Here is a 23,608-nt window from a genome sequence, read left to right on the forward strand (position 1 = left end):
CGCGCTACCAGCCTCCAGCCGCGCGGGAGGAGCCGCGGTCCGAGCGCCGCGCCAACAGACCGTTGGAATTGGGGCGGGGGAGCTCTCTGGTTTGCGTTTCTGGGAAAGCAGTTGAAATCAGTGAAGTAGAACAAGCAAGTTGCGAAACAGATAAGCATAGTAAGATCCCATCTATGTAGAAAGCTTCACAGAGCCGGATTATTTATGTGTAAGTCTGTAAATACGTTGGAAAAGGTTTGACGATGCTTTGAGGAAAGGAATAGTAGCTTGGGAGAGCGGGTGAAGGGAGCTTACTTTGTATATTGTACATTTCTGAGATAGTGAACGTTGTTATTATTTAGAGTGAAAATGTGATCATGTAAGTAACAAAACCCGCTGCGTTTGGGAAGCTTGGATATCCTTTTCCTTCCCATCGGTAGAACCCTGCTCAGACTCAGAGCACCAGCAAGAGATGAGCCCGGAAAAGCTTCTTCCCTCTCTCGCCCTTCTCTGTGCCTCTCTAAACCACCTGTTTTCCCCGTCACCTTCTTATTCCACATCCTTCGAGGTGGACTCTGGCCTTTGCCAAGGGATCTTCCTCACAGCCTTTCTCATTATTACAAATCTATCTTCAAAATCCACTCCTAAAGATATTTTGAGGATAGTAAATTACACAGGCCCTGAACATTTGAATTAGCCCGTTATTCGTAAAACATATTTGACAAAAAGTTAAGATAAAATGTTTATAGAGTATGTATATATAGATATATATTTCCTAAACAGTTGTACCGTAGTTTTTTTCTATTTGTATAACCACATGATGTTTAATTAAAAAAAATTTTAAGGTTTCATTTTGAACTAATTTGGCTTAGAAAAAGTTACAAAAATGGTGGATAGAATCCCATTATGTCCTTCACTCAACTTCCCTAAATATTAACATTAAACATTATTTAAACATACCAATAATAAATGATTATAGCCAGGAAATTAGCATTACTATTACTCTATTAACTAATCAACAAGATATTATTCACATTTCCACAAGTATCCAACAAATGTACTTTCGTCACCGGCGCCCCCCCCGCCGCGCCCCCCCCCCTCCCCGCCCCGCCCCCGCCCGTCTAGATTTCAATCCAGGATCTCATAATGCATTTAATTGTCATGTCTAATTAGTTTCTTCTGACCTGTGGCAGTTTCTCAGTCTTTCTACCTGTCTGACACTTTTGAAGAGTACTACTGGCCAATTATTTTGAAATGTCCTTCAATTTGGGTTTATTTAGTATTTTCTCATTATTGAAGTTACAATTTTGGGGGGCAAGAATATCACAGAAGTAATGTTGTCCCCTTCCAAGTACACAACATCAAGAGGCACATGAGGTTTATGTGTCATTAATGGTGAGATTACTTAGTGAAGGTAGTGTCTGCCAGGTTTGTCCAATGAAAAGTCATAATTTTTCTTTTTGTATTTAATCATAGGAAGAAAACATCCTCATCATATTCACACCAATTTTAGCATTCATGGTTTCTGACTGGGATAGTGTGATATTTGCTAAATGGTGATTTTTCTGTTTCCATTATCCTGAAGTTAAATTTCAATCTGAATATTTAAAATGCACAATAGCTTTTAAAAGGAAAATTTTGACTAATATTTTTCTACTTTACATTAGGGGGAAAAGGTATTTGGAGGCTGTGAGATATACCATGGAATTAGTGGCTACAATGGAATTTATGAAGGTATTACTCATAGAAAACTGAATTCTAAATGAATAATTTGCTATCCTTAGTACTTGTAAAAAACATGGGGTCTAAAATCACAATTTATATGTATTTATAAGCTCATTAACTGAATTGGTTGTTACTCCCAAGTTTGTACCCATTCTTATAAATGGGTAAATGTAAAATGGTATTTAAAATAGACCAAAGATAAAAAGCCTTTAATACTATTTCCAATGTATTGCTATTTTTAGTTGGTATTGAAAACTAATCTTTTAAATCCACAGTACATCTGACTCTTATCCAATGATATTTCACTTTATTTAGCCTCCTTGTTTGCTGAAAGGATTTACTGGAAGTTGGAATGAGTATCCTTTGAATGCACTGAAAGGAAAGTAGAATTCTTGTGGGTGAAGTTTAGAGATCTTTTAATCCAAGGGTTATTTGACTAGCAAGAATTTTGATGAATCTCATTTGAAGATTGTTACCCTGTGCAGCATTTCCCCTAACCTTTATCATTGTGGATAGAAAATTGTCTTAAGATTGGGTCTTAGCCTTGGTGCTGTTTCTCTTGCTTTCAGTGTGGAGGAAAGCAGGAGACTGAGTTTAGATTTTTTTTAAAAATCACTGACCTTTTTGACTATCATCATATCTGTTAACTCTCCCCACCCCCTCAAATGGATAAACTCATATGTTGTATTAGAGGGAAAAGATCCCCTGGAGAAGGGAATGGCAACCCACTCCAGTATGCTTGCCTGGAGAATTCCATGGACAGAAGAGCTTGGTGGACTACAGTCCATGGGGTCACAAAGAGTCTGACACAACTGAGTGACTAACACTTTCAAGTCCATTGTCAGTTGCGGGGGGGGGGGCAGGGAGGAGGTAGGTGATAAGGGGAGTGGGGAGCAGGCTTTCAGACTGTCAGAGGTTTCCCAGACGGTTTCCCCTCCTGCCATATGGACAGCTCTCCTCTCCTGCCAGCCTGGCAGCTCAGGTGTGGCAGCTGAGGCTGCACAGCCCATCTGGCTCCTTTTCGTTTTTCCCCAAGCCCCTCCTTCAACCCCCAATATCATCCTCTTCTTTATCACATATTCCCTAGTCTCCGAAGCTCTCTTGCTGGGTCTTCACTCCTTATCAGGTCACAGGCTTTTTCACCAACTCAATAACCGTTGTTTGGGAAGAAAGCTCATAAGATCAAGTGAGAGAAGCTGACCACTTAGAGCAAAGGAGAATTTCTTGAATAAAAACGTCAGTGCTCCCCCCTTTCTTATTACCATAGAAATCTTGCCACATTTTCCAGTCAGTTTGAATAAGGAGGGAGAGCTGATGAACACGTTGGGGGAACACGCCTAAACTCAGTTGCTTACACAACGGTGATTATCGCCCAAACAGAGGCGGCCAGAGTTACTGTACCCCTCCGATGCCTCAAAGGCAGCATGATGGGGCTGGAGAATAAGTGGGGGCCGAGGAAAAGGGTGCAGGGCCCGTTATTACGAAACATTTTTGTTTCTAGTATGGAAAGAACGTTAATTCACAGAACCCGCTTCTTTGCCCGCCAACCCCTTCGCCTCCTGCGGCTCTCCAGCCCTCCGCGCCCGCCGCAGCTCAGACCCGCCACGGCTCGCGGCAAAGCTTGGCGCTTCGGAGCGCGCCTCCGCGGACAAAGAGCTGGAGGCTGCGGGGCGGGGCCGCGGCCGGGAGGGAGGGAGGACCCAGGCGCGGGCAGGGGGAATCCCTCCCGGAGTCTGACGTCACCGCAGTTCTGGCCAATGAGAAGTCGGGTAGGGGAATTCCCGCTCCGGCGGCCGCCCAGCAGGCTTTTTAAACGGTACTCTGGGGACCAAGCTCTAAGAGAGGTGGGAGGAGTGGGAGGAAAATGGAGGTTAGGAGTGAAATATGATCGTCCTAGGGGACAAGACTCCAGAGGTTTGACGATTAAGGGTCAAGACTGGCTTAGACTTGGGGTTTGACGATTAAGCGTCAAGACTGGCTTATTCTTGGGGGACAAAACCAAAAGCGGTCGAGGAGAGGCTACACTCGAGCCAGCAGGACAAACGCCTCCAGAGATGGAGTGGAAACTGGAGCGCGCCGCCCGGAGGAGGGTCCGCACTGAAGAAGAGATTCTGTGGGTGAGTAACGCCCCTCTGTTTCTTCGCCCCAACTTCCTAAAGGGGTTTCTTGTCGAAGTTACTGTTTGTAATACCTGTCTAGGACCAAGAGGTGGTTCAGAACTCTAAATCTAATATTGAATTGTGTAATTTATATTCTGGAGATGGTTGTTTGCTTTAAAAGTGAATGTAATTTGACAAGCGGAGGCTCTAGAAACATTCACACCTCATATTATGATTTTTCTAAATAGTTTGTATTCCAATATGTTGCCTATATTTTCAAAGGAGGATGTCATGCGGGTGCTCGACAAAGACATGAAGCAGAGGAGAGGTCAAGTTTCTCCCAAGGTGAGTGTCCAGTGCTTAATCGAGCTCTCTGTCTTAAATATGACTTTGAACAAACTAATTCTTGCTAAAGAAGATATTTGTTGGACGTATGAAATGATCTGAAAATGTAGAAAATTTGTACGTCTCATATCATCACTAACCTCAGAGTCTATATCTAAAACATTTTTGTAAGAAATTGAAGATATCTGCCAAATAACGGTAATCATTTGTATCTGAATGGTACTTTTCAGTTTTTGCCTCTACAGAAAAAAAAAAAAAATGAAGCTTGAATGTGTCAGGTAGGCAGTGCATCTCTAGCTGGCTGTTAAAATTTCTTTTTAACAGTTGCTAGTTGCACTCCCCTCTGTTGCATTCATAATCTTGCCTTCCAAAGAACCGGAAATGGTGCCATCTTGTGGTCAAGAGGAGAAGTGCATAAATTCACCGTCCTTCTGCTTCTGCCAAGTCGCTTCGGTCGTGTCCTACTCTGTGCGACCCCATAGACGGCAGCCCACCAGGCTCCCCCTTCCCTGGGATTCTCCAGGCAAGAACACTGGAGTGGGTTGCCATTTCCTTCTCCAATGCAGGAAAGTGAAAAGTGAAAGTGAAGTTGCTCAGTCGTGTCCGACCCTCAGCGACCCCATGGACTGCAGCCTTCCAGGCTCCTCCATCCATGGGATTTTCCAGGCAAGAGTACTGGAGTGGGGTGCCATTGTATTCACCGTCCTAGCTTAGTAATTTAACTGTTGATCCAGTTAAATTTCACCTTGAAAGTCTGAACGCAAAGGTTTTCAGCTTCTCTTGTAATCAGTGTGAAAATAAAACAAATCCAAAGATTTTCATCTTAACTTTTACACATAAATAGCTCTTTTACTTTATGGATCCCAGGTGGCACTAGAGGTAAAGAATGCAGGAGACGAAAGAGACGCGGATTCGATCCCTAGGTCGGGAAGATCCGGTGGAGAAGGAAATGGCAACCCACTCCAGTGTTTTTGCCTGGAGAATTCCATGGTCAGAGGCGCCTGGTGGGCTGCAGTCCATAGGGTCGCACAGAGTCAGACACGGCTGAAACAACTTAGCACGCATGCATATGATTTAGATTTTAGATTCCTCCTTATCGGGATTCACTTTTTTTCTCTCTAAATAGTTCACATTCCTTTAGTCTTTACGCATCGATTATAGTTTCAAATCCACCAGTTTTAGGGTTTTCTAGACCTTCACATTTTTCTGTATTTCATTGGTGACACAATAAATTCAACACATAACTTTCAGAATGCACTTTCAGAATGTAATGACTAATATCCTTTGTATCAGAAAACAAATGGCATTTAATTCCTTAAATTCCCTGAATACTCATATATTTATTTTTCCTGAACGTAGCTGAAGATTTGTCTTATGCCCAGATTTTGGATAACCATGACTCCTAGGTATTTTACTATTTAATACAAATGACTGGCCTTTTGGTCTGTGAATAAAAGTCATTGGAAAAACTGTAGTTAATTATAACTTTCTTAATTCACTTGTAAGCCATAACATATTTTCATATCTGAGCCTTAGTTTATAAACCTAAGTGGAAGTATTTTGAAAGTTTTCTTTTTTTAAGTTTTTGAATAGATGAAAAAATATTGATTTTATTTCTTATAATATTTTTGGAGAAACAGGTTTTGTCTATAAGTTTTTAAAAATGTGACTATTAAGATGAAAGTTCTGCCACTGTTTCATGTTACAAATTTAGCCTCAGTGACTTCATGGGCCATGATGAGCAGCAGTGACCTGAATCAGGTAGGCAGTGTATTGTTAGCTGGCTGCTTTGGGTCAATTCAGCAGCCACAACTGCCCTGCCACTTGCTTCTGGATAAATTCTTCTTGTTAACGAAGTACACCGGTGACCTATGTGTGATGGGTTGGCAGTGTATTGTTAGCTGGTTGAATATGTGAGTGCCATCAGCTAACATGCAACTGCTATCTTATTGCATGTATAATGAGCATCAATAATGGGTATAATTAAATCTAAGTAATATGTGTGTGTGTATGTGTACTTTTTGCCATGAGCCAGGGCCTTCTTTACATAATGCTTATTACGACTTTTAGTTATAATACAATGAACAGTTTATAATGATGAAGGAACTACTCAATAATAATCAACTATTACTTAATTATGTTAAAAATTTCAGATAATATTCTGGAGTCTGCATACTTGTAGACAGTATTAAAGTATTTGAGAAATTATATATTTTAAGTATAAAATTTAGAATATAATGACAATTTGGAATGGAAAAACTAAAATGTTTCCTCCAATTTTCAACTAAGTCTTCAATATTCCTTTTGAATGATTAGTTTCTTAATTTGACATTAGAGTAGGTCTCAGTTACCATGTGTGTATACAGCTAAAGGAAGAATTTAGGTAACTTGCCAAATGAGTCAGTCAACTAAAACATTTTCACTTGAATATGAAGAAAATTGGGGATTTAGGGGGGCTGGGGCTGGGGTGAATTGTTTAGAAGACTTGTCTCCAGTCTTCATTTTCTGTAAAATCACAGACTCATACAGTGTTTAGAAAAGAGCATGAGATTTAGTTTGTGAAGGGGGAGAACTGACCATTAAATATAACTTTAAATATTTTCTCATTCCCTTGGAGCACATTTTGACCCATGGAGCAGTTTCAGGTTTGTGCTGGGTCCCAGACACACTGTGGTCGTGTGGACATTTGCAGCAAGTTCATGGAACTGACTTTGCTGGTTTGGTCAATTATTTTCACCCTAAATGAGATGTGAGAAATACATCACATTCTTTATTGCATTGGATTATAAGTTATTGGTAAAATAATCTAAATTCTTATTTAAATGTAAATGTTTTTAGAACCATGGGTTAAATAGATACCTATGATTTGACTCTTAAGTGTTTTGCTACGTTTAAATCTTATCTCTTTGTTGTTGCCTAGTATCATTCCATTTTCAGCATCTTTGTATTTAAGTATCCTTTACATGTAAATATTGTTTTCATCTTGTTTTTTTAAGGTTAAATTTCAATATGTTATTTTCTATAGACAATCACTGATCTGTTGATAAAAAATAAAACCTACTAAATTTAGGAGGCTGGTCCTTTGTGTTTCACTTTTTAAAAATTTTTGTAAAGAGCAAGACATAAAATGCCAACATTGATACTGAATAAACAGAAGACATAGTTGTTCTTATTACTGAGACCATGAGAAAGAAGAAAGAATGGAGTGCAGTAAAAATAAATGAGATCAGTGGGTAAGGAGTTGATTGTATGTATAAATTCAAAAAGAAAACTTTGCCATAGAAGTGAGAAGGGAAGAGAGGGGTCACACTTGGGATGTCAAAGGAAGAGAATGGAAAGAGGGTTGAAAAAGAAGAGGGAGGCAGGCAACACTGGTTCAAAGTATTTTTTCTTGGGTGTTTTCTCTTGTGGCAGCCCCATTGGTGCTGGGGATGTAATTGCTTCCCATCACTCCCTCTGGAAAATGCCCTAGCTCCTCACTACTCTTTACTTGCCCTCCCCCAGCAGCCCCTGCCCCCAAAAGAGAAGGCTTCCCTCAGCAAAGTGTGGCCTTAACTATTCAGAGGGAAGAGGGTATGTGGAGAATGGAAAGAAGTGTGATGTATTAGTTTCTTGGTGTAACAGTTAGGATTTTATTGTTCCCTGGGGAAGATGAAGTCAAGCTGAGGGATAAATATAGAGTGTCACCATATTAGCTTCACCCAAACCTGACATTTTTCTTTCAAAGGGAAATGTTGTCAGGACTACACGTGATTTTGTACAGGGATCACTCAGGATTTTCCAGCTCATGATGGGCAGTCTTGAAACAGCCATTATGTTTAAAGAAAATAGACAAGTAGTTTTTGTTTTCCTTCTTAGATTTTGTATATATATATTTTTCTTATTTTTTACTGGAGTGTTTTCCTACTTGAAATTACCTGCAGTCCAGTTAGGTCATTATAGTGTGAGTATACACTTAAAATGTTAGCAGCTTTTCGTAGTTCAGTAACTGCATATACATCCACATTTATATATAACCTGTCAAAATAGTATATATGTGATAACAAGAAGGAGTATATATGTTATGTTTTTGCTTCAGATTTTTCTCTTTGGAGATTCTTATGATACCCTGATTAAGTCTGATTTAAATCTTTTTGGGCTAGAGCCAGCTTGTCCTAGTTGGTGAGAATCGATTGCTAAATTTTCAGAAATTTTACAAGCCAGTTATGAAACGATTAGTAGATTAAAATTGACTATGTGCAAGTGTTCACGCCATAGAAATTGGAAATGCCGCACTTGGAACTCCTCCACTAGGGATTTGGTTGTTAAGCGTTCATGAGTCACCACTGTATGTTTGTTACATGGTGGTGGTTTAGTCACTAAGTCCTGTCTGACTCTTGTGACCCCATAGACTGTAGCCCACCAGGGTCCTCTGTCCATGGGATTTCCCAGGCAAGAATACTGGAGAGGGTAGCCATTCCCTTCTCCAGATGATCTTCCTGACCCAAGGATTGAACCTGGGTCTCCTGCATTGCAGGTGGATTCTTTACTGAGCTACCAGGGAAGCCCATATATACTATCAGTTCAGTTCAGTTCAGTCGCTCAGTCATGTTCGACTCTTTTCGACCCCATGAATCACAGCACACCAGGCCTCCCTGTCCATCACCAACTCCCGGAGTTCACTCAAATTCATGTCTATTGAGTCGGTGATGCCATCCAACCATTTCATCCTCTGTAGTCCCCTTCTCCTTCTGCTCCCAATCCCTCCCAGCATCAGAGTCTTTTCCAATGAGTCAACTCTTTGCATGAGGTGGCCAAAGTACTGGAGTTTCAGCTTTAGCATCAGTCCCTCCAATGAACACCCAGGACTGATCTCCTTTAGAATGGACTGGTTGGATCTCCTCGCAGTCCAAGGGACTCTCAAGAGTCTTCTCCAACACCACAGTTCAAAAGCATCAATTCTTCAGTGCTCAGCTTTCTTCACAGTCCAACTCTCACATCCATACATGACCACTGGAAAAAACCATAGCCTTGACTAGACAGACCTTTGTTGGCAAAGTAATGTCTCTGCTTTTCAATATGCTATCTAGGTTGGTCATAACTTTCCTTCCAAGGAGTAAGCGTCTTTTAATTTCATGGCTGCAGTCACCATCTGCAGTGATTTTGGAGCCCCAGAAAATAAAGTCTGACACTGTCTCCACTGTTTCCCCATCTATTTGCCATGAAGTGATGGGACCAGATGCCATGATCTTCGTTTTCTGAATGTTCAGCTTTAAGCCAACTTTTTCACTCTCCTCTTTCACTTTTCATCAAGAGGATTTTTAGTTCCTCTTCACTTTCTGCCATAAGGGTGGTGTCATCTGCATATCTGAGGTTATTGATATTTCTCCCGGCAATCTTGATTCCATCTTGTGCTTCTTCCAGTCCAGCTTTTCTCATGATGGACTCTGCATATAAGTTAAACAAGCAGGGTGAAAACAAGCAGGGTGACAATATACAGCCTTGACTGGTTCCTATTTGGAACCAGTCTGTTGTTCCATGTCCAGTTCTAACTGTTGCTTCCTGACCTGCATATAGGTTTCTCAAGAGGCAGGTCAAGTGGTCTGGTATTCCCATCTTTTTCAGAATTTTCCACAGTTTATTGTGATCCACACAGTCAAAGGCTTTGGCATAGTCAATAAATCAGAAATAGATGTTTTTCAGGAACTCTCTTGCTTTTTCGATGATCCAGCAGATGTTGGCAATTTGATCTCTGCCTTTTCTAAAACCAGCTTGAACATCTGGGAAGTTCATGATTCATGAATTGCTGAAGCTCGGCTGGGAGAATTTTTAGCATTTCTTTACTAGCATGTGAGATGAGTGCAATTGTGTGGTAGTTTGAGCATTCTTTGGCATTGCCTTTCTTTGGGATTGGAATGAAAACTGACCTTTTCCAGTCCTGTGGCCACTGCTGAGTTTTCCAAATTTGCTGGCATATTGAGTGCAGCACTTTCACAGCATCATCTTTCAGGATTTGAAATAGCTCAACTGGAATTCCATCACCTCCACTAGCTTTGTTCATAGTGATGCTTTCTAAGGCCCACTTGACTTCACATTCCAGGATGTCTGGCTCTAGGTGAGTGATCACACCATTGTGATTAACTATAGTTATTAAGAATTACATTTATGTACATATATACATGCTGTAGGTACACTATGATTAGTATAAAATTTCAAAAATGAAATACAACTTCTAGGGAATATTTCTGGCCAATTCATATTTATTCAAATCTCCAGCACACTCTGCTATACGTAACAGCACACTCTGCTGCTATTAGATGAAGATCAGGAGTTAGTAGGAAGTACTCCTCTCCACTTCCCAAACAAACTGAAACTAACTTCAAGTCATTGAATTAATAACCACTAAAAGTAAAATAGATTTTGTCTGTGTCAGAAGAGCAACTACTGAATACTCTTTTACCTACTATTTTTCTGTTATCCTTCTCAATCAGGCAGCCTGTAGCAGTTTATGTCCCAGACTTTTTGATGCTGAGATAGAGCTTATGCTCAATTCAGGAAAGATGCATTTTTTTTCCTCTGTGTGTTTGCTGGCAGTGTTCATGAGACATTTAAGGTCTGGGCAGCAACACATGAGCAAATGGCTCTCTTCCCTTTTACCACATGTAGACTGGTTGGACAGGCTTCCCAGGTGACTCAGTGGGTAAAGAACCCACCTGCAATGCAGGAGATGCCAGAGATGTGGGTTTGATTTCTGGGTCGGGAAGATCCCCTGGAGGAGAGCACGGCAACCCATTCCAGTATTCTTGCCTGAAGAATCCTGTGGACAGAGGAGCCTGGCAGCCTACCGTCCATAGGTCACATCAAGTCAGACACAACTGAAGTGACTGAGCACACAGCACGGCCTGGTTGGATGCCATAACCCTGAATGGACACCCATATGTCACACATTCAAATCCCCACCTGCCCTCCCTGCATCCTCAGAGTGGTGAGAGGAGAGAAGTCTAATCTAGTGGAGATTGCAGACTGAATAAGGCAAGCAAATCAGGAGATACATAAGTGAAAAACCCACTTTATATGCCTTTGGAGAGAACTAGTGGTTTGGGGCAGGATGGACATCTGAATTGTGTTCTCCAGGACAGTTCTGGTTTGTCTGGCAGTGGGGTGTCGGTGTAGCCTCTGCAGTGCTGCACATACCCTGATGTGAGCGCATAAACACCCCAGCAGTCTCACAGCACTGCTGTGAACTCATGGAAGTCATAAGTGGGAGTATGTGGCAAGGATGTTCTGGAAGCAGCACTTGAGGGCTAAACAAAGTTTTGCTTAGAGGCCCAGAATTCAAATTGCTTAAAGGCTTTTGGTGGCACACTTGCAAAGGATGGATAGACTGGTTAGGTGGTTTCCATTTCTTCAACAATAGGTTAGTATTGATTTCTGATCACTTGACACACCTTGGTAACTTGGAAGGGGCTTTTTGTTCAGTTTGACTCCCCCCACCCCCACCATAACCAATTTACAGGTGAGAAAACTGAAAAGTAGTGCCCTGGCTGAAGGCCCTGCTGCTGGTGAGAGGGAGAAGCAGGCTTGCTTACACACTGCCATTCTTTAGGTACTCCAGTAGATCCCCTTGACCTGAAGGGAACCACACTCCACCCCTACCTGAGAGCTTACTAAATCCATTCAGAGCTGGGGGTTGGACATATATGTTGAAGCAGAAGGTATTCCAGGATATATTTGGTTTAAGAACTTGTAAGTGCTGTAGCAGAATTGTATACTCAGGTGGGCATTGCTGATTTCATCATGAAAAAGAATCTTCACTTTCACTCATCAGGTCAGAATTGGAGAGTCAATTCAGTTATTTAGATTGGGTCTTTCTTCTTAGCCAAATTTTTTCACATTGTTTTGCCCCCACTCAGTCAGTTCAGTTCAGTTGCTCAGTCGTGTCCGACTCTTTGTGACCCCATGAATCGCAGCATGCCAGGCCTCCCTGTCCATTACCAACTCCCGGAGTTCACTCAGACTCACATCCATTGAGTCGGTGATGCCATCCAGCCATCTCATCCTCTGTCGTCCCCTTCTCTTCCTGCCCCCAATCCCTCCCAGCATCAGAGTCTTTTCCAATGAGTCAACTCTTCGCATGAGGTGGCCAAAGTACTGGAGTTTCAGCTTTAGCATCATTCCTTCCAAACAAATCCCAGGGCTGATCTCCTTCAGAATGGACTGGTTGGATCTCCTTGCAGTCCAAGGGACTCTCAAGAGTCTTCTCCAACACCACAGTTCAAAAGCATCAATTCTTCTGCATTCAGCTTTCTTCACAGTCCAACTCTCACACCCATACTGACCACTGGGAAAACCATAGCCTTGACTAGACGAACCTTTGTTGGCAAAGTAATGTCTCTGCTTTTGAATATGCTATCTAGGTTGGTCATAACTTTCCTTCCAAGGAGTAAGCGTCTTTTAATTTCATGGCTGCAGTCACCATCTGCAGTGATTCACTATTCCTGTTTAATTCCTTTATGAAATAAGATTAATTTCATGGGGCGAAGGTTGCTTTGTTAGTAATTAGAAGGCTGACAAAACATAAAGATCAGGACTTTGGAAGAAAAGATATGTTGTGATTCTCAACAGACTCAGTGATTGCTGATGTTTCTCCTATAATTACACTCACTCCTTTTTTACATTAACCATTTTGACTGTTTGGAGTTGATTCTTCTTATTATAGCCATGAGAATGATGTACCATTGAATTCTTTCCAAATGGCTAATCTAGTTTGACCAGATTAGCAACCAAAATTAACCTGTAAGGAATTAACCAAAACCTGTAAGGAATTAACCAAAATTAACCTGAAAGAATCAAGCTGAATGATCATATACTTATGGCTTTTTTCTTACACTTGGAATTTTCACTCAGAAATACAGATTGACTCAAGTGTTAATATTTTAATTGTGGAATTTGAGTTGCTTCTGGAAAATAAGAAATACTGAAAATGATCAAGCCTTTTTCAAATGTTATGTCATTTATATTGATATTAAATGATAATGTCATTAATAAACAACTATGCAGAGTACATCATGAGAAACGCTGGGCTGGATGAAGCACAAGCTGAAATCAAGATTGCCGGGAGAAATATCCATAACCTCAGACATGCAGATGACACCACCCTTATGGCGGAAAGTGAAGAGGAACTAAAGAGCCTCTTGATGAAAGAAGAGAGTGAAAAAGCTGGCTTAAAACAACATTCAGAAAACTAAGATCATGGCATCTGGTCCTATCACTTTATGGCAAATAGATGGGGAAACAGTGCAAACAGTGAGAGACTATATCTTTTTGGGCTCCAAAATCACTGCAGATTGTGACTGCAGCTATGAAATTAAAAGACGCTTGCTCCTTGGAAGAAAAGTTATGACCAACTTAGCATATTAAAAAGTGGAGACATTACTTTGCCAACAAAGTTCCATCTAGTCAAAGCTATGGTTTTTCCAGTAGTCATGTATGGATGTGAGAGTTGGAATATAAAGAAAGCTGAGCACTGAAGAATTGAGGCTTTTGAACTGTGGTGTTGGAGAAGACTCTTGAGAGTCCCTTGGACTGCAAAGAAATCCAACCAGGCCATCCTAAAGGAAATCAGTCCTGAATATTCATTGGAAGGACTGATGCTGAGGCTGAAACGCCAATACTTTGTCCACCTAATGTAAAGAATTGACTCATTTGAAAAAACCCTGTTGCTGGGAAAGATTGAAGGTGGAAGGAGAAGGGGGCGACAGAGGATGAGATGGTTGAATGGCAACACCAACTCAATGGACATGAGTTTGAGTAAACTCTGGGAATTGATGATGGGCAGGGAGGCCTGGTGTGCTGCAGTCCTTGGGGTCGTAAAGAGTCGGACACGACTGAGTGACTGAACTGAACTGAACTGAACTGATCTGGCTGGATTGGAGAATGGCAACCCACTCCAGTATTATTACCTGGAAAAATCCCATGGACAGAGGAGCCTGGTGGGCTACAGTCCATGGGGTAGCAAAGAGTCAGACATGACTCTTGTGACTAAATGACATTGATCTGGCTGGATATAGTAAAACATACCATGACCCTATACTTAACAAACAAAATTCTGTACATGAAACAAAAAACATAAGGATTAGAATCTATGTATATTTCACATTTTCAATGTTTATTTTGCCTTTTATTACATAAAAATATCATTTACAGTTACTCTGGAAATGTCACACAGTATCTTGAATTCAAACAGTGGTCTAGTGTGTTGACATTTCCATCACGTACAATCCTAGAAAATGTCAAGTGAAACAATAGGATACTGAAGCACATTGGTATTCTGAATTATTTAGTGTGGTCAGATGAAGTATTTAATATATTTCATCTAGAGTCGTTGGCTGCTGTTTATTTTTGCTTTAGGTAACATCTATACTGTGGACATTCATTACCACTCACTAACAAGATAACATAAAAGGAAAGTTATCCTTCAGTTCCATATTTAATTGTCAGAGTTAATTTAAAAGGGGACCAAACCCTCATGGAGACATTTTTGTATTCTGACTATTGCCATATAATGGTTCAATGGCATTTTCATAGATCCTCTTTCTTTTTTATAATCATTTGTCTAATCAGAGCTGCTATCTCAGGCCTGATGACTTCAATGGGTTCCTCTGGCCTCCAGGTCTTCACAACTTGACCTTCAGGGTTGACCAGATACTTCCAAAAGTTCCACCTTGGTTCCTTCTTTGAAGAATCTAAAATATCAGAATATATTTTCATGAGTAAAATTTTATTCTTTGTCAAGATTTTCATTTCTATTAGTATTTGAATAAATTACAACTTTATAGAATCAAGTTCTAGAATTGTCATTATTTCAAAAACCAAACTAAACAAAAAGCAAAACACCCAAACTCAAAGTCTGTGTAATCAGATGTCTATATACTTGGTGATTTCACTGAAGATTGTACTGAACTAGAATCATGAAATGAAATCAGCTAGATTTGTTGATCTGAACCACTAAAAAATTTACCTTATCACTAGCTGAAACTTTCAGTTGCTTAACATTTTTTCTTAAGATAAAGTGATGCTCTATGGTCTTTGGTAACATGAATGTATGGATTATTTTTCATAGTAAGTGTATGTTTTTGATATTGTTATGTATTACTTAGTAAGGAATGCTAAATAACTGTAGACATCCTTTTGATACATATTAATTTAGGCAAGAAATGTAGAACTTTTTTCTATTTATATCATACAGGATTTGTGTGCATTATTATTGACTAGTATGAAGGGAAAAAATGGGCTTCCCTTGTGGCTCAGCTGGTGAAGAATCTGCCTCCAGTGTGGGAGACCTGGGTTTGATCCCTGGGTTGGAAAGATCCCCTGGAGAAGGGAAAGGCTACTCACTCCACTATTCTGGCCTGGAGAATTCCATGGACTGTATAGTCCACGCAGTTGCAAAGAGTTGGACATGACTGAGCAACTTCACTTCACTTCATGAGAAAAATATAAATAATTATTATATACCTAGTAATGTATGCTTAGTGCTTTAAATGGACCTCTCATTTAATCTGTATAGCAACTCTGTAAAGCTTGGCTATTATTATTATCCCCATTTTGCAGATGAGAAAAATGGAGGTCTAGACTCACGGTCGCATAGCTAGTGAATGGTAGAGTCCGGATTGATATCCAGTCCTTTCTATTAGAAGAGCTCATGCTCTTAAAATAGGGTACAAGGCAAAGCAAGTAGATATTAGGAGGAAGATGACAAGTTCATTTTTGTGCATGAGGGGATTCAGGTTATGTGGGACACCCCATAAGAGGAGGCTTTGGAGCTTAGGAGCTAGAGCTCACCCAGGGAAAGGGGACAGAGTAAGGAGAGCCCAGGTGGATGTGGCAGAATCCTGAGGATCAGTAGAGGTAAGGGTGGATGGAATAAAGGAACCTGGAAAGAAGAGAAGGAGCTGGAGTAGAAGTCATAGGCACTGAGACCCACCAGGTTCAGGAGGGTCATTGGAATGAGAGATCAAACACGGTGCTCTAAGAAGAAAGCAGAGACAGGGAGGCAGAGAAACCAAATGTTAACTATTCTTTCAAAGATGTTAGTGATGAGGTAGGTAGAAGGAACATACTGCTTAGAGTTTTTAAAGGTGGGCGATCCTTTGTTTATTATGCTGGGGAAAGAACCAATAAGGGAGCATAGGTTAAAAAAATAAAAAAGTAGCCTAATGTTTACTTATGTGTGCTATACTTTGCATACTGTGCCAAGGATTTACACTGATTATTTCATTATTAGGAGTATTGCTGATTAGCTCAAACATAATTGACTTGGTAGGAGCATCATATTATTGGTTAAAGTCTTCTTATAATCATTCTGAACAATAGACATTTTCTATAAAGGAAAATGTATTTTAAAAGATAACACTCATCTTTGTGTGAATTAGAAAAAGATACCCTTCTAGGTGGGAACAGTCCCTAGGCACATATGTTTCATTTGCCTGGGTTTCAGCCTCCATGTGACCCCTTATTCCTGTTCAGTGAACAACCTGAACACCTGTACAGAGCCATCTTGTTTGTGATCACATCTATTTTGGCCAACTTAAAAAGATCTAATTTTCATTTAGCCATCATTTCATAGTCTTTGCCTTTGGAGCTTCATCTAACTTTAGTGAAACCTTAAATCACTGTTACCTTTTTGATTACACAGGGTAAGTGGAGTTTCTTTTTTAGTGACAAAGGGGAAGAACCTAGGAGCTATTGTGCTCAAGTATTTGGCTGTTATAATTGAGAGATTACTACACGGACACATGCTCTGGCTTTTCTTCACCTCAGTGTATCCTGGAAATAAAAGGAATAAAGACCTCACTTTCGTTGTTATTGATGGTGTTAGGTATTATGCTGACTTTCCCTAGAAATTTGAATACCGTGTTTTTGGAAGATTCTGCTTTCTTACTTAAATATTATAGAATATCATTAGCCAGTTTGTTGGATTGGAAGATTGATTGCCTGGCTAAGGTCATGGTTTTAGCAAAATTCAAATTACCTGCAGTGGAAACGACTGAGGCAATCATCCACATAAGTTAGATGAGAGGACATGAGCTGAATGTCCTTTAGAATAGGGTCTGGCACAGTGGAAGCTCTGTAAGTAAGTACTTTATTTTTATTATTAACACACTTAACCCTGCAAACAATCTTAAGGGGTAGATACTATTGATGTCATTTTACAAAGGAGGAAACAGACACAGAGAAGTTAAGTTACATGCCTGGAGTCACACAGCAAAGGCAACAGCAGAGATTTCAACCCAGGTATGCTGGGGCTAAAGCTTAGCCCTTAGTCACAATACTGCACTCCCTTTATGCTGAAAAAAATCTTTAAATAGACTTCCATAATTAGCTTAGTTACAGAGGTAGCCTTACACTACCCTCCTCCAAAAAAAAATCAGGATGTGTTATTTTGAATTTTACCAAAAACCACCTGGCAATCTGAGATGTTATTCACCCTTGAGGATAATATCTCAGATAAGGCAACATAAAATTAACCAGAAAGATTAGTTTAACTTATAATGCTCAGCAATATTGATAAAAGATGTGTAGCCAGCTTAAAGTATATTCTTTGGGAAAATAATAAGGAACAAAATACACTGTAGTAGATTTATTTTGCCATCCAAGAAGTTAAAACATTGATTTTAGGAAAGCATAACTTCTAGAAAGTTACAGAGGATGAGAATCTAGCTCTTTGATAGTTTTATAAAACTTTCCCACTAAAACATTTAAAATGAAATAGGAAAGTATGGTCCTGGTACATTTGTTTTAAAAATGAAAGCAACTAAAAACATTAAATTGGTGAGGCAAGGTAGATATTTACCAACAAGAAATCTAAATGCAGGTTCTGCTTCGGATCCTAGAATCTTAATCTTGTGGAAGATGGGGAATGTTACTCCGAAGTTATTTCTTGCAAAAGATACTACTTCCTTGCTCGGGCGGGGCTCCGATTCTCCAAACTGATTGCATGGAAAAGCCAAGACGCTGAAGTGGAATGGTCCAAACTCTTTGTGCAGTTCCTGCAGTGCTAAGTAATTTCTGTCTGTGAGTTGGCAGTCACTAGCCACGTTTACAACTAGTGCAACCTCCCGGAAAAAGAAAAAAATCCAACCGGAAAGTGAAGCAAATAAAAGATTAAAAAAAAATTCTGCAAGTAGTTAAAACCCTAAACCATTTTGGAGGAATACAACCTTTGATAGATGGTTATTTCATATTTTTATGAAATTTATTCGATACAGTAGATGTCCCCAATTCTACTGAAAATCATAACCCGAATGCCTGAGTTAAAACTCTGAAAGATCACAACCATTAATAAAGCCCTAGGTACTCATGAAAGTTTTTTTTTTTAAATAAAAGATAAAATATGATTATTGATAGGGTGCTTTTTAATGCTGTTAGATTGTGGAGTTAATACTTTCATATTCACATTATATGGCATACTCCATAATCACATTACTATTAGAATTTCCTAAATAATATAAAGTATTAATCCAGCACTTAAAACATCTTAAAGCAAATAGTTAAGATAATCAGTTATCAATTAGCATAAAAACTATGAGAGCACTGATGGCTAAAGTGATATACTAATTTCTCTGAGGACTAAATTATAACATGAACATATAACAGTAAAAAATGGACTGTTAAGACAATAAGCAGAGAACATGGACAAACAACAGAAAAATCAGAAGGTGCAACTTACTTTGCCTTTAAACTTTTCCAGAGAAACCACCCTTCCATTTGCATCTTTCACTTCAAAGGTATAAAAGCTGTTGATTTTAGGCTTTAGGAATTTGAGTTGTAGGAGGAATAGCATTACTGTGCACAGAACCATAGACAGCAAGACTGCAAATGCCTTTGCTTTGGGCCCTGAACATCTCAAAGGGTAGGCTGTGAGAGGCTCCATTTTGGATGATTCTAGAGGAAAGTCTCAGCAAGCTGGAATTCAAGGAGGAGCTGAAACTTGAAACCAGCTCCGCTTAACGGAAAGTCAGGAAGGACAGACTAGCTCCTGTCACTGCTGGGGAATAGAAAGCGCCTTCTCAGAGATGGAGCAAACTCCTAAATGAAGTAAAAAGCTCTAAAAGTATCAATGTATATATGATGTCATTGTCATTTTTGCTCAGAAAATGACATTTTTGGTAGCTCTTTCATATCTGCCCAACAAAGAAAATATTTCACCAGAAGATGGTGCCCTTGTATCTTAAAAGCTGTGAAGTGCTTCCAGCAGTTGGCTTGAATGTAGCGGATTGGGTGTATAATACCTAGTAGTTCAGAGTGGCAATTAAATTGGTCTATTGGTATGTCACCTAATCAGTAGGAATTTGGTATTTATATGTATATAAAGTCTTATGGCTTAAGCATACTGTAAGTTCAAGGAATTTATAGTGGAAAGGGCAGTGAAATATCTGAAAAAGCTACTTGCTCTGACTTCATCCAGCTAAGGCAGAGCCAGGTGAATATAGTAAAAATAAACAGATGAAAAACAATGATGTCTTTAAAAAACCCTCCTCTATTATAAAACAAACTATAGTTCAGTGAGTTTTCAAATTTTTGGTTATGGTGCATAGTAAGAAATGCACTTTATGGTATAACTCAGTACATACACAGACAGGTGTAACTGAGAAGTTTTATTAAATGAGGTTTCCCCTTTGAACTGCAGCACATCCTGGTCTATTGTGTTTTTAAAAGAGCCTGCTTTTGATTTCAAAATGATTTTAAGGTTCACCAATGGGCTGCAAACTCTAGATGGGGAAAAACTTAACTCTATAATAACGCAGGATTTTAACAATTAAATAAGGTGGTGGTGGTGGTGATTTAGTCGCTAAGTCATGCCCGACTCTTGTGACTCCATGGACTGTAGCCCACCAGGCTCCTCTGTCCATGGAATTTTTCAGGCAAGAATACTGGAGTGGGTTGCCATTTCCTTCTCCAGGGGATCTTCCTAACCCAGGGATCAAACCCAGGTCTCGGGCATTGCTGGTGGTCTCCTTCATTGCAGGCAGATTCTTAACCAACTGAGCTACCAGGGAAGATATTTCTATACAAAAGGCAAACACTGCTCCCCCAACTCCCCGCCCCCCACCTTTCTACTTGGGTGTATCATCTAGTTGTTTCATCTTTTGTCTTCATTTTTTTCTGTGGCTGCCACCTTCTATGGGAAGCCTAACTTTGTTGAAAATTTTAGGAGCAAATATGGAAAGGGAATTGAAGGCTGCATATCCTGAAAGCTGTGGTTCCTTTAGCCATTTTAAAAAATGCCCTGTTTAGGACACATAGCAAGTTTTGAATGAAGTTGCTTTGTTCTGCCGGGGGGGGGGGGGCCTGACTGTTGATGATGTGGTGAATTTGCAGACAGTGCTAGGAAAGTGCATGGAATGATTTGAGACGCTTGTGAGAGTCCCTTCCTATTGCTGTTAGATCTCTGGAGATTTAGAGGAAATGCTAAAGTGGCTGCCAGCCCTGCTCCTGGGCTGTGTGTGTTTGGAGGCAGCTGAGCAATGCCCACAGCTGAGGCACCTAAACCTTCAGAGACCATAAACCACTTCACTCCCACTCTTGGCCCCTGATAAGAATGGATACAAAAGAAAACTAATCTCTTGTAAATAAAATTTCTAGTAAAAACTAAAAATGTACACAAAATGTATTCTATCACTTAACTGTGATAATATTATTTTGGTGTTCTGAACCCACTCCAGTGTTCTTGCCTGGAGAATCCCAGGGACCGGGGAGCCTGGTGGCTGCCGTCTGTGGGGTCGCACAGAGTCGGACACGACTGAAGTGACTTAGCAGCAGCTGAGTCATTGAAAAAGATAAAGCCCCTGTGTTTATATTACATCTGAACACTGCTATCTATAGCTTAAATTCTCTGGTTTTCCTCCTCCAACTCTGGTCCTTGTTTGTAGCACTGCCATCACCTGGGTGCCTGTTTCAGATTTCATCCCAGCCTGTTTTGAATCAGGGTCTGTGTTTTTACAAGATCCCCTCATGACTCAAGAGCACATTTAAGTCTGAGAAACTTTAGACCTTAATCTTTTTCTGGTTTACAGAGCAACAAGCTTCTTTCATTTCCCTTTATCTTCCACACTAAACGTATTTCATGTCTCTGTATCTACAGCAGCTACGTTAACTCCTCAGACTATTTAAGCAAACAGTTTTAAAATTTAATTCACAGAACCTGATATAATTTGAATCATGTAAATCCATCCTATTATAACTGTGCTTTGAGACGGGAGACAGAGGGAGAACTCTGGAAAGGATGTTGACTGACCATCTCCCAGCCACGGCCCCAAAGGGTGATGTAATTTTAATAAAATCGTTATGATAGCTTCTAGTCCATTGTTTTCTGAGAATCTCCCATTGAGTGATCCGAAGCTGAAAGGACTTAAGAAGGCCAATATTATTGCAAGAAATTGCTGTAGAAGCCACCATGCTAGTTTTTACAACCAGAAATATAACAATTGTGCAGACCTGATGTTTTATGTTAGTTTGACTAGAAAATTCACTCTATATGGAAACAATTTTGAAAGCTTAAGTAAGTCTCTTGTCACGGACAAAATCAGATCAGAGTAGGTTTGTTAATTTTATGATTCTTAAGGCTTGGGAGCATGATATATACATATATAGATATATATTTAAGATATATAAGTATTCATACAGGCCGATTAACCAAACATTTAAGACAACAGTTTGGAGAATTTCCACCCTAGACAGTGGTGAACACAGATTCCGGATCTTAACAATTTCTCCTTTTTTCATTTGGCAGAGTCTTTCTCTGTATATATTTGATTTCATCATCTCTTAGCTTTCTGGGGATCTGTCATCATTGCTTACATGTTCTATCAATACTGAGACCATTTTCAGATTATAGATAAATCCACATTTTAAATTTCTCTTCATAGGGGATCATATGTTAGAAAACCCACCAACACTCTTTCAGAAGATCTAGGAAGGCTTCCAAAAGGGGGAGAAGAGATTGATGAAGTTGAAGGTCAAGGTTAAAGGAAGCTACTGGGTTAAGAATGGGCTAAAGCAGTTGATTCAGTTAATTAATCAACTCAGGCACTGTAGAAGATACCATAAAGTGTAAGTGACGCAGGCAGCTTCACACAAGTATGGAATCAAGTTTGGACACAAAACACATGTAACAACTAGGGAATGATTATAAGGAAGCAAATAACCAAGTGCTGAAGACATGACTTAACGTTTGTAAGAGCTTTATACTACACATGATTCTAATAACATTTGTAGAAAGCAATTTTTATATTTAATACATAAGTATGTATATAGTTATGTTAAAGGGAATCATGTGTTGTATAAAGATCTTTACAGACCTTATGTAATAATTTTTTGAAATATGAAGAAGTTAATAGCTCCCTCATTATCACAGAACTAGTAAGAGGGACAGCTAAAATTAGAATTTAGGACTTTCAACTTCATAAGCAAAATTATTTTAAAGACATTAAACTTTTTTTTTTTGTAATAGACAAAATATGCTTACTTAGGAGAAAACGTGAAAGGTCAGACTGCTGGTGAATATGACAGTACTACACCCCGACGGAGGAGCCTGGTAGGCTGTAGTCCATGGGGTCACGAAGAGTTGGACACTTACTGAGCGACTTCACTTTCACTTTCATGCATTGGAGAAGGAAATGGCAACCCACTCCAGTGTTCTTGCCTGGAGAATCCCAGGGACGGCAGAGCCTGGTGGGCTGCCATCTGTGGGGTCGCACAGAGTCGGACACGACTGAAGCGACTTAGCAGCAGCAGCAGCAGCACCACTCTGGTGAAGGGGTTTTATTCATCAGGAGACATTTAGTTTTATAAGAAATCACTGTAAGGGTCTGAAGAGGGGAGGGAGTGGAGAAGAACAGCTGAAACCTTGGCCATGTGTACTGAAGTTCTCTGGAAGGGGTCAGAGTCTGCAGAGCAACAAGTCAGAGACGATAACATTAAGAAAGGCAACCTTGGTCAGGGACATAGAAAGGAAGGCATAGATGCTAAAGACACTCTGGAGCCCCTAGTGGCAGGTGTTGGCAAGACAGAATTAAGGATGTCTCATCTTGACAGTCTTTGCTTGGGTAGTGTTGCTCCCTAGGACAAGGAGGTACTGGATGTTAAAGAAGGAGAAGATAAACATTTTGGTCTTCACGACTAAGCTAAAATAGTATTGAGGCCCTGAATTTGAAATGTCCTGTGGACTGCTGTGTTGAGCTTGTGGTGGTGAGGGTGGTGGTAGGGGCGGACATTCAGAGGCTAAGAAAGGCTGGTTGGGGGTATATGTTGGAGAGTTGCTGGGTCATCTTTGCTACTTTTGTCTCTGCCACTGGGTTCTAGAAAGATCCTGACATCACCAGCATGTCTTTCCTTGGGATGTCTAAGTTTTTCCCGCCCACTGAATATTTGTGTGTCAGATTATTTATCACTAGATATGTATTTGTTTCTATTTTCCT

The 23,608-nt window shown here is 40.0% G+C and overlaps 2 protein-coding genes across 10 annotated transcripts in view; one reads left to right on the plus strand and one right to left on the minus strand.

The window, feature by feature from the left end:
- Positions 1 to 13: 13 nt before the first annotated feature.
- The window catches only part of CDC20B (cell division cycle 20B), a 133,930-nt gene continuing 110,335 nt past the window's right edge, over positions 14 to 23,608 (plus strand). For 5 of the 8 annotated variants that reach the window (XR_009731760.1, XM_061393526.1, XM_061393530.1 and 2 more), the window contains exons 1-4: positions 121 to 208; positions 1,647 to 1,713; positions 2,020 to 3,821; positions 4,086 to 4,148. Coding sequence is in view for 7 of the 8 variants with exons in the window: in XM_061393526.1 (XP_061249510.1) it covers positions 3,759 to 3,821; positions 4,086 to 4,148 (126 nt within the window). In the remaining variant the exon portion in view is untranslated. Of the gene's footprint in view, positions 209 to 1,163; positions 1,375 to 1,646; positions 1,714 to 2,019; positions 3,822 to 4,085; positions 4,149 to 23,608 lie in introns of those variants that run through there. The other 3 variants (XM_061393527.1, XM_061393529.1, XM_061393528.1) reach the window with 3 other exon arrangements.
- Positions 14,275 to 19,106, minus strand: GPX8 (glutathione peroxidase 8 (putative)). 2 transcript variants are annotated; one of them, XM_061393534.1, is made up of 3 exons: positions 18,859 to 19,106; positions 17,983 to 18,244; positions 14,275 to 14,872 (listed from the first exon to the last, which is right to left on the minus strand). In XM_061393534.1, exons 1-3 carry the CDS (start codon positions 19,060 to 19,062, stop codon positions 14,709 to 14,711), a joined length of 630 nt encoding a protein of 209 aa, XP_061249518.1. In that variant the 5' UTR covers positions 19,063 to 19,106; the 3' UTR covers positions 14,275 to 14,708. The 2 variants fall into 2 exon arrangements, with proteins under 2 accessions (XP_061249518.1, XP_061249519.1); XM_061393535.1 differs by lacking the exon at positions 17,983 to 18,244.

This window comes from Bos javanicus, chromosome 20, assembly GCF_032452875.1.
Source record: "Bos javanicus breed banteng chromosome 20, ARS-OSU_banteng_1.0, whole genome shotgun sequence".
Taxonomy (NCBI): domain Eukaryota; kingdom Metazoa; phylum Chordata; class Mammalia; order Artiodactyla; family Bovidae; genus Bos; species Bos javanicus.

Bases quoted from the DNA above. Each gene is read 5' to 3' on its own strand.
- GPX8 (XM_061393534.1), bottom strand. From the start codon at position 19,062: ATGGAGCCTCTCACAGCCTACCCTTTGAGATGTTCAGGGCCCAAAGCA. The intron at 18,245-18,858 runs GTAAGTTGCACC...TTTTTCCGGGAG, and splicing joins TGGAAAAGTTTAAAGGCAAA to GTTGCACTAGTTGTAAACGT. The intron at 14,873-17,982 runs GTAAATATCTAC...CTGATATTTTAG, and splicing joins TGCATTTAGATTTCTTGTTG to ATTCTTCAAAGAAGGAACCA.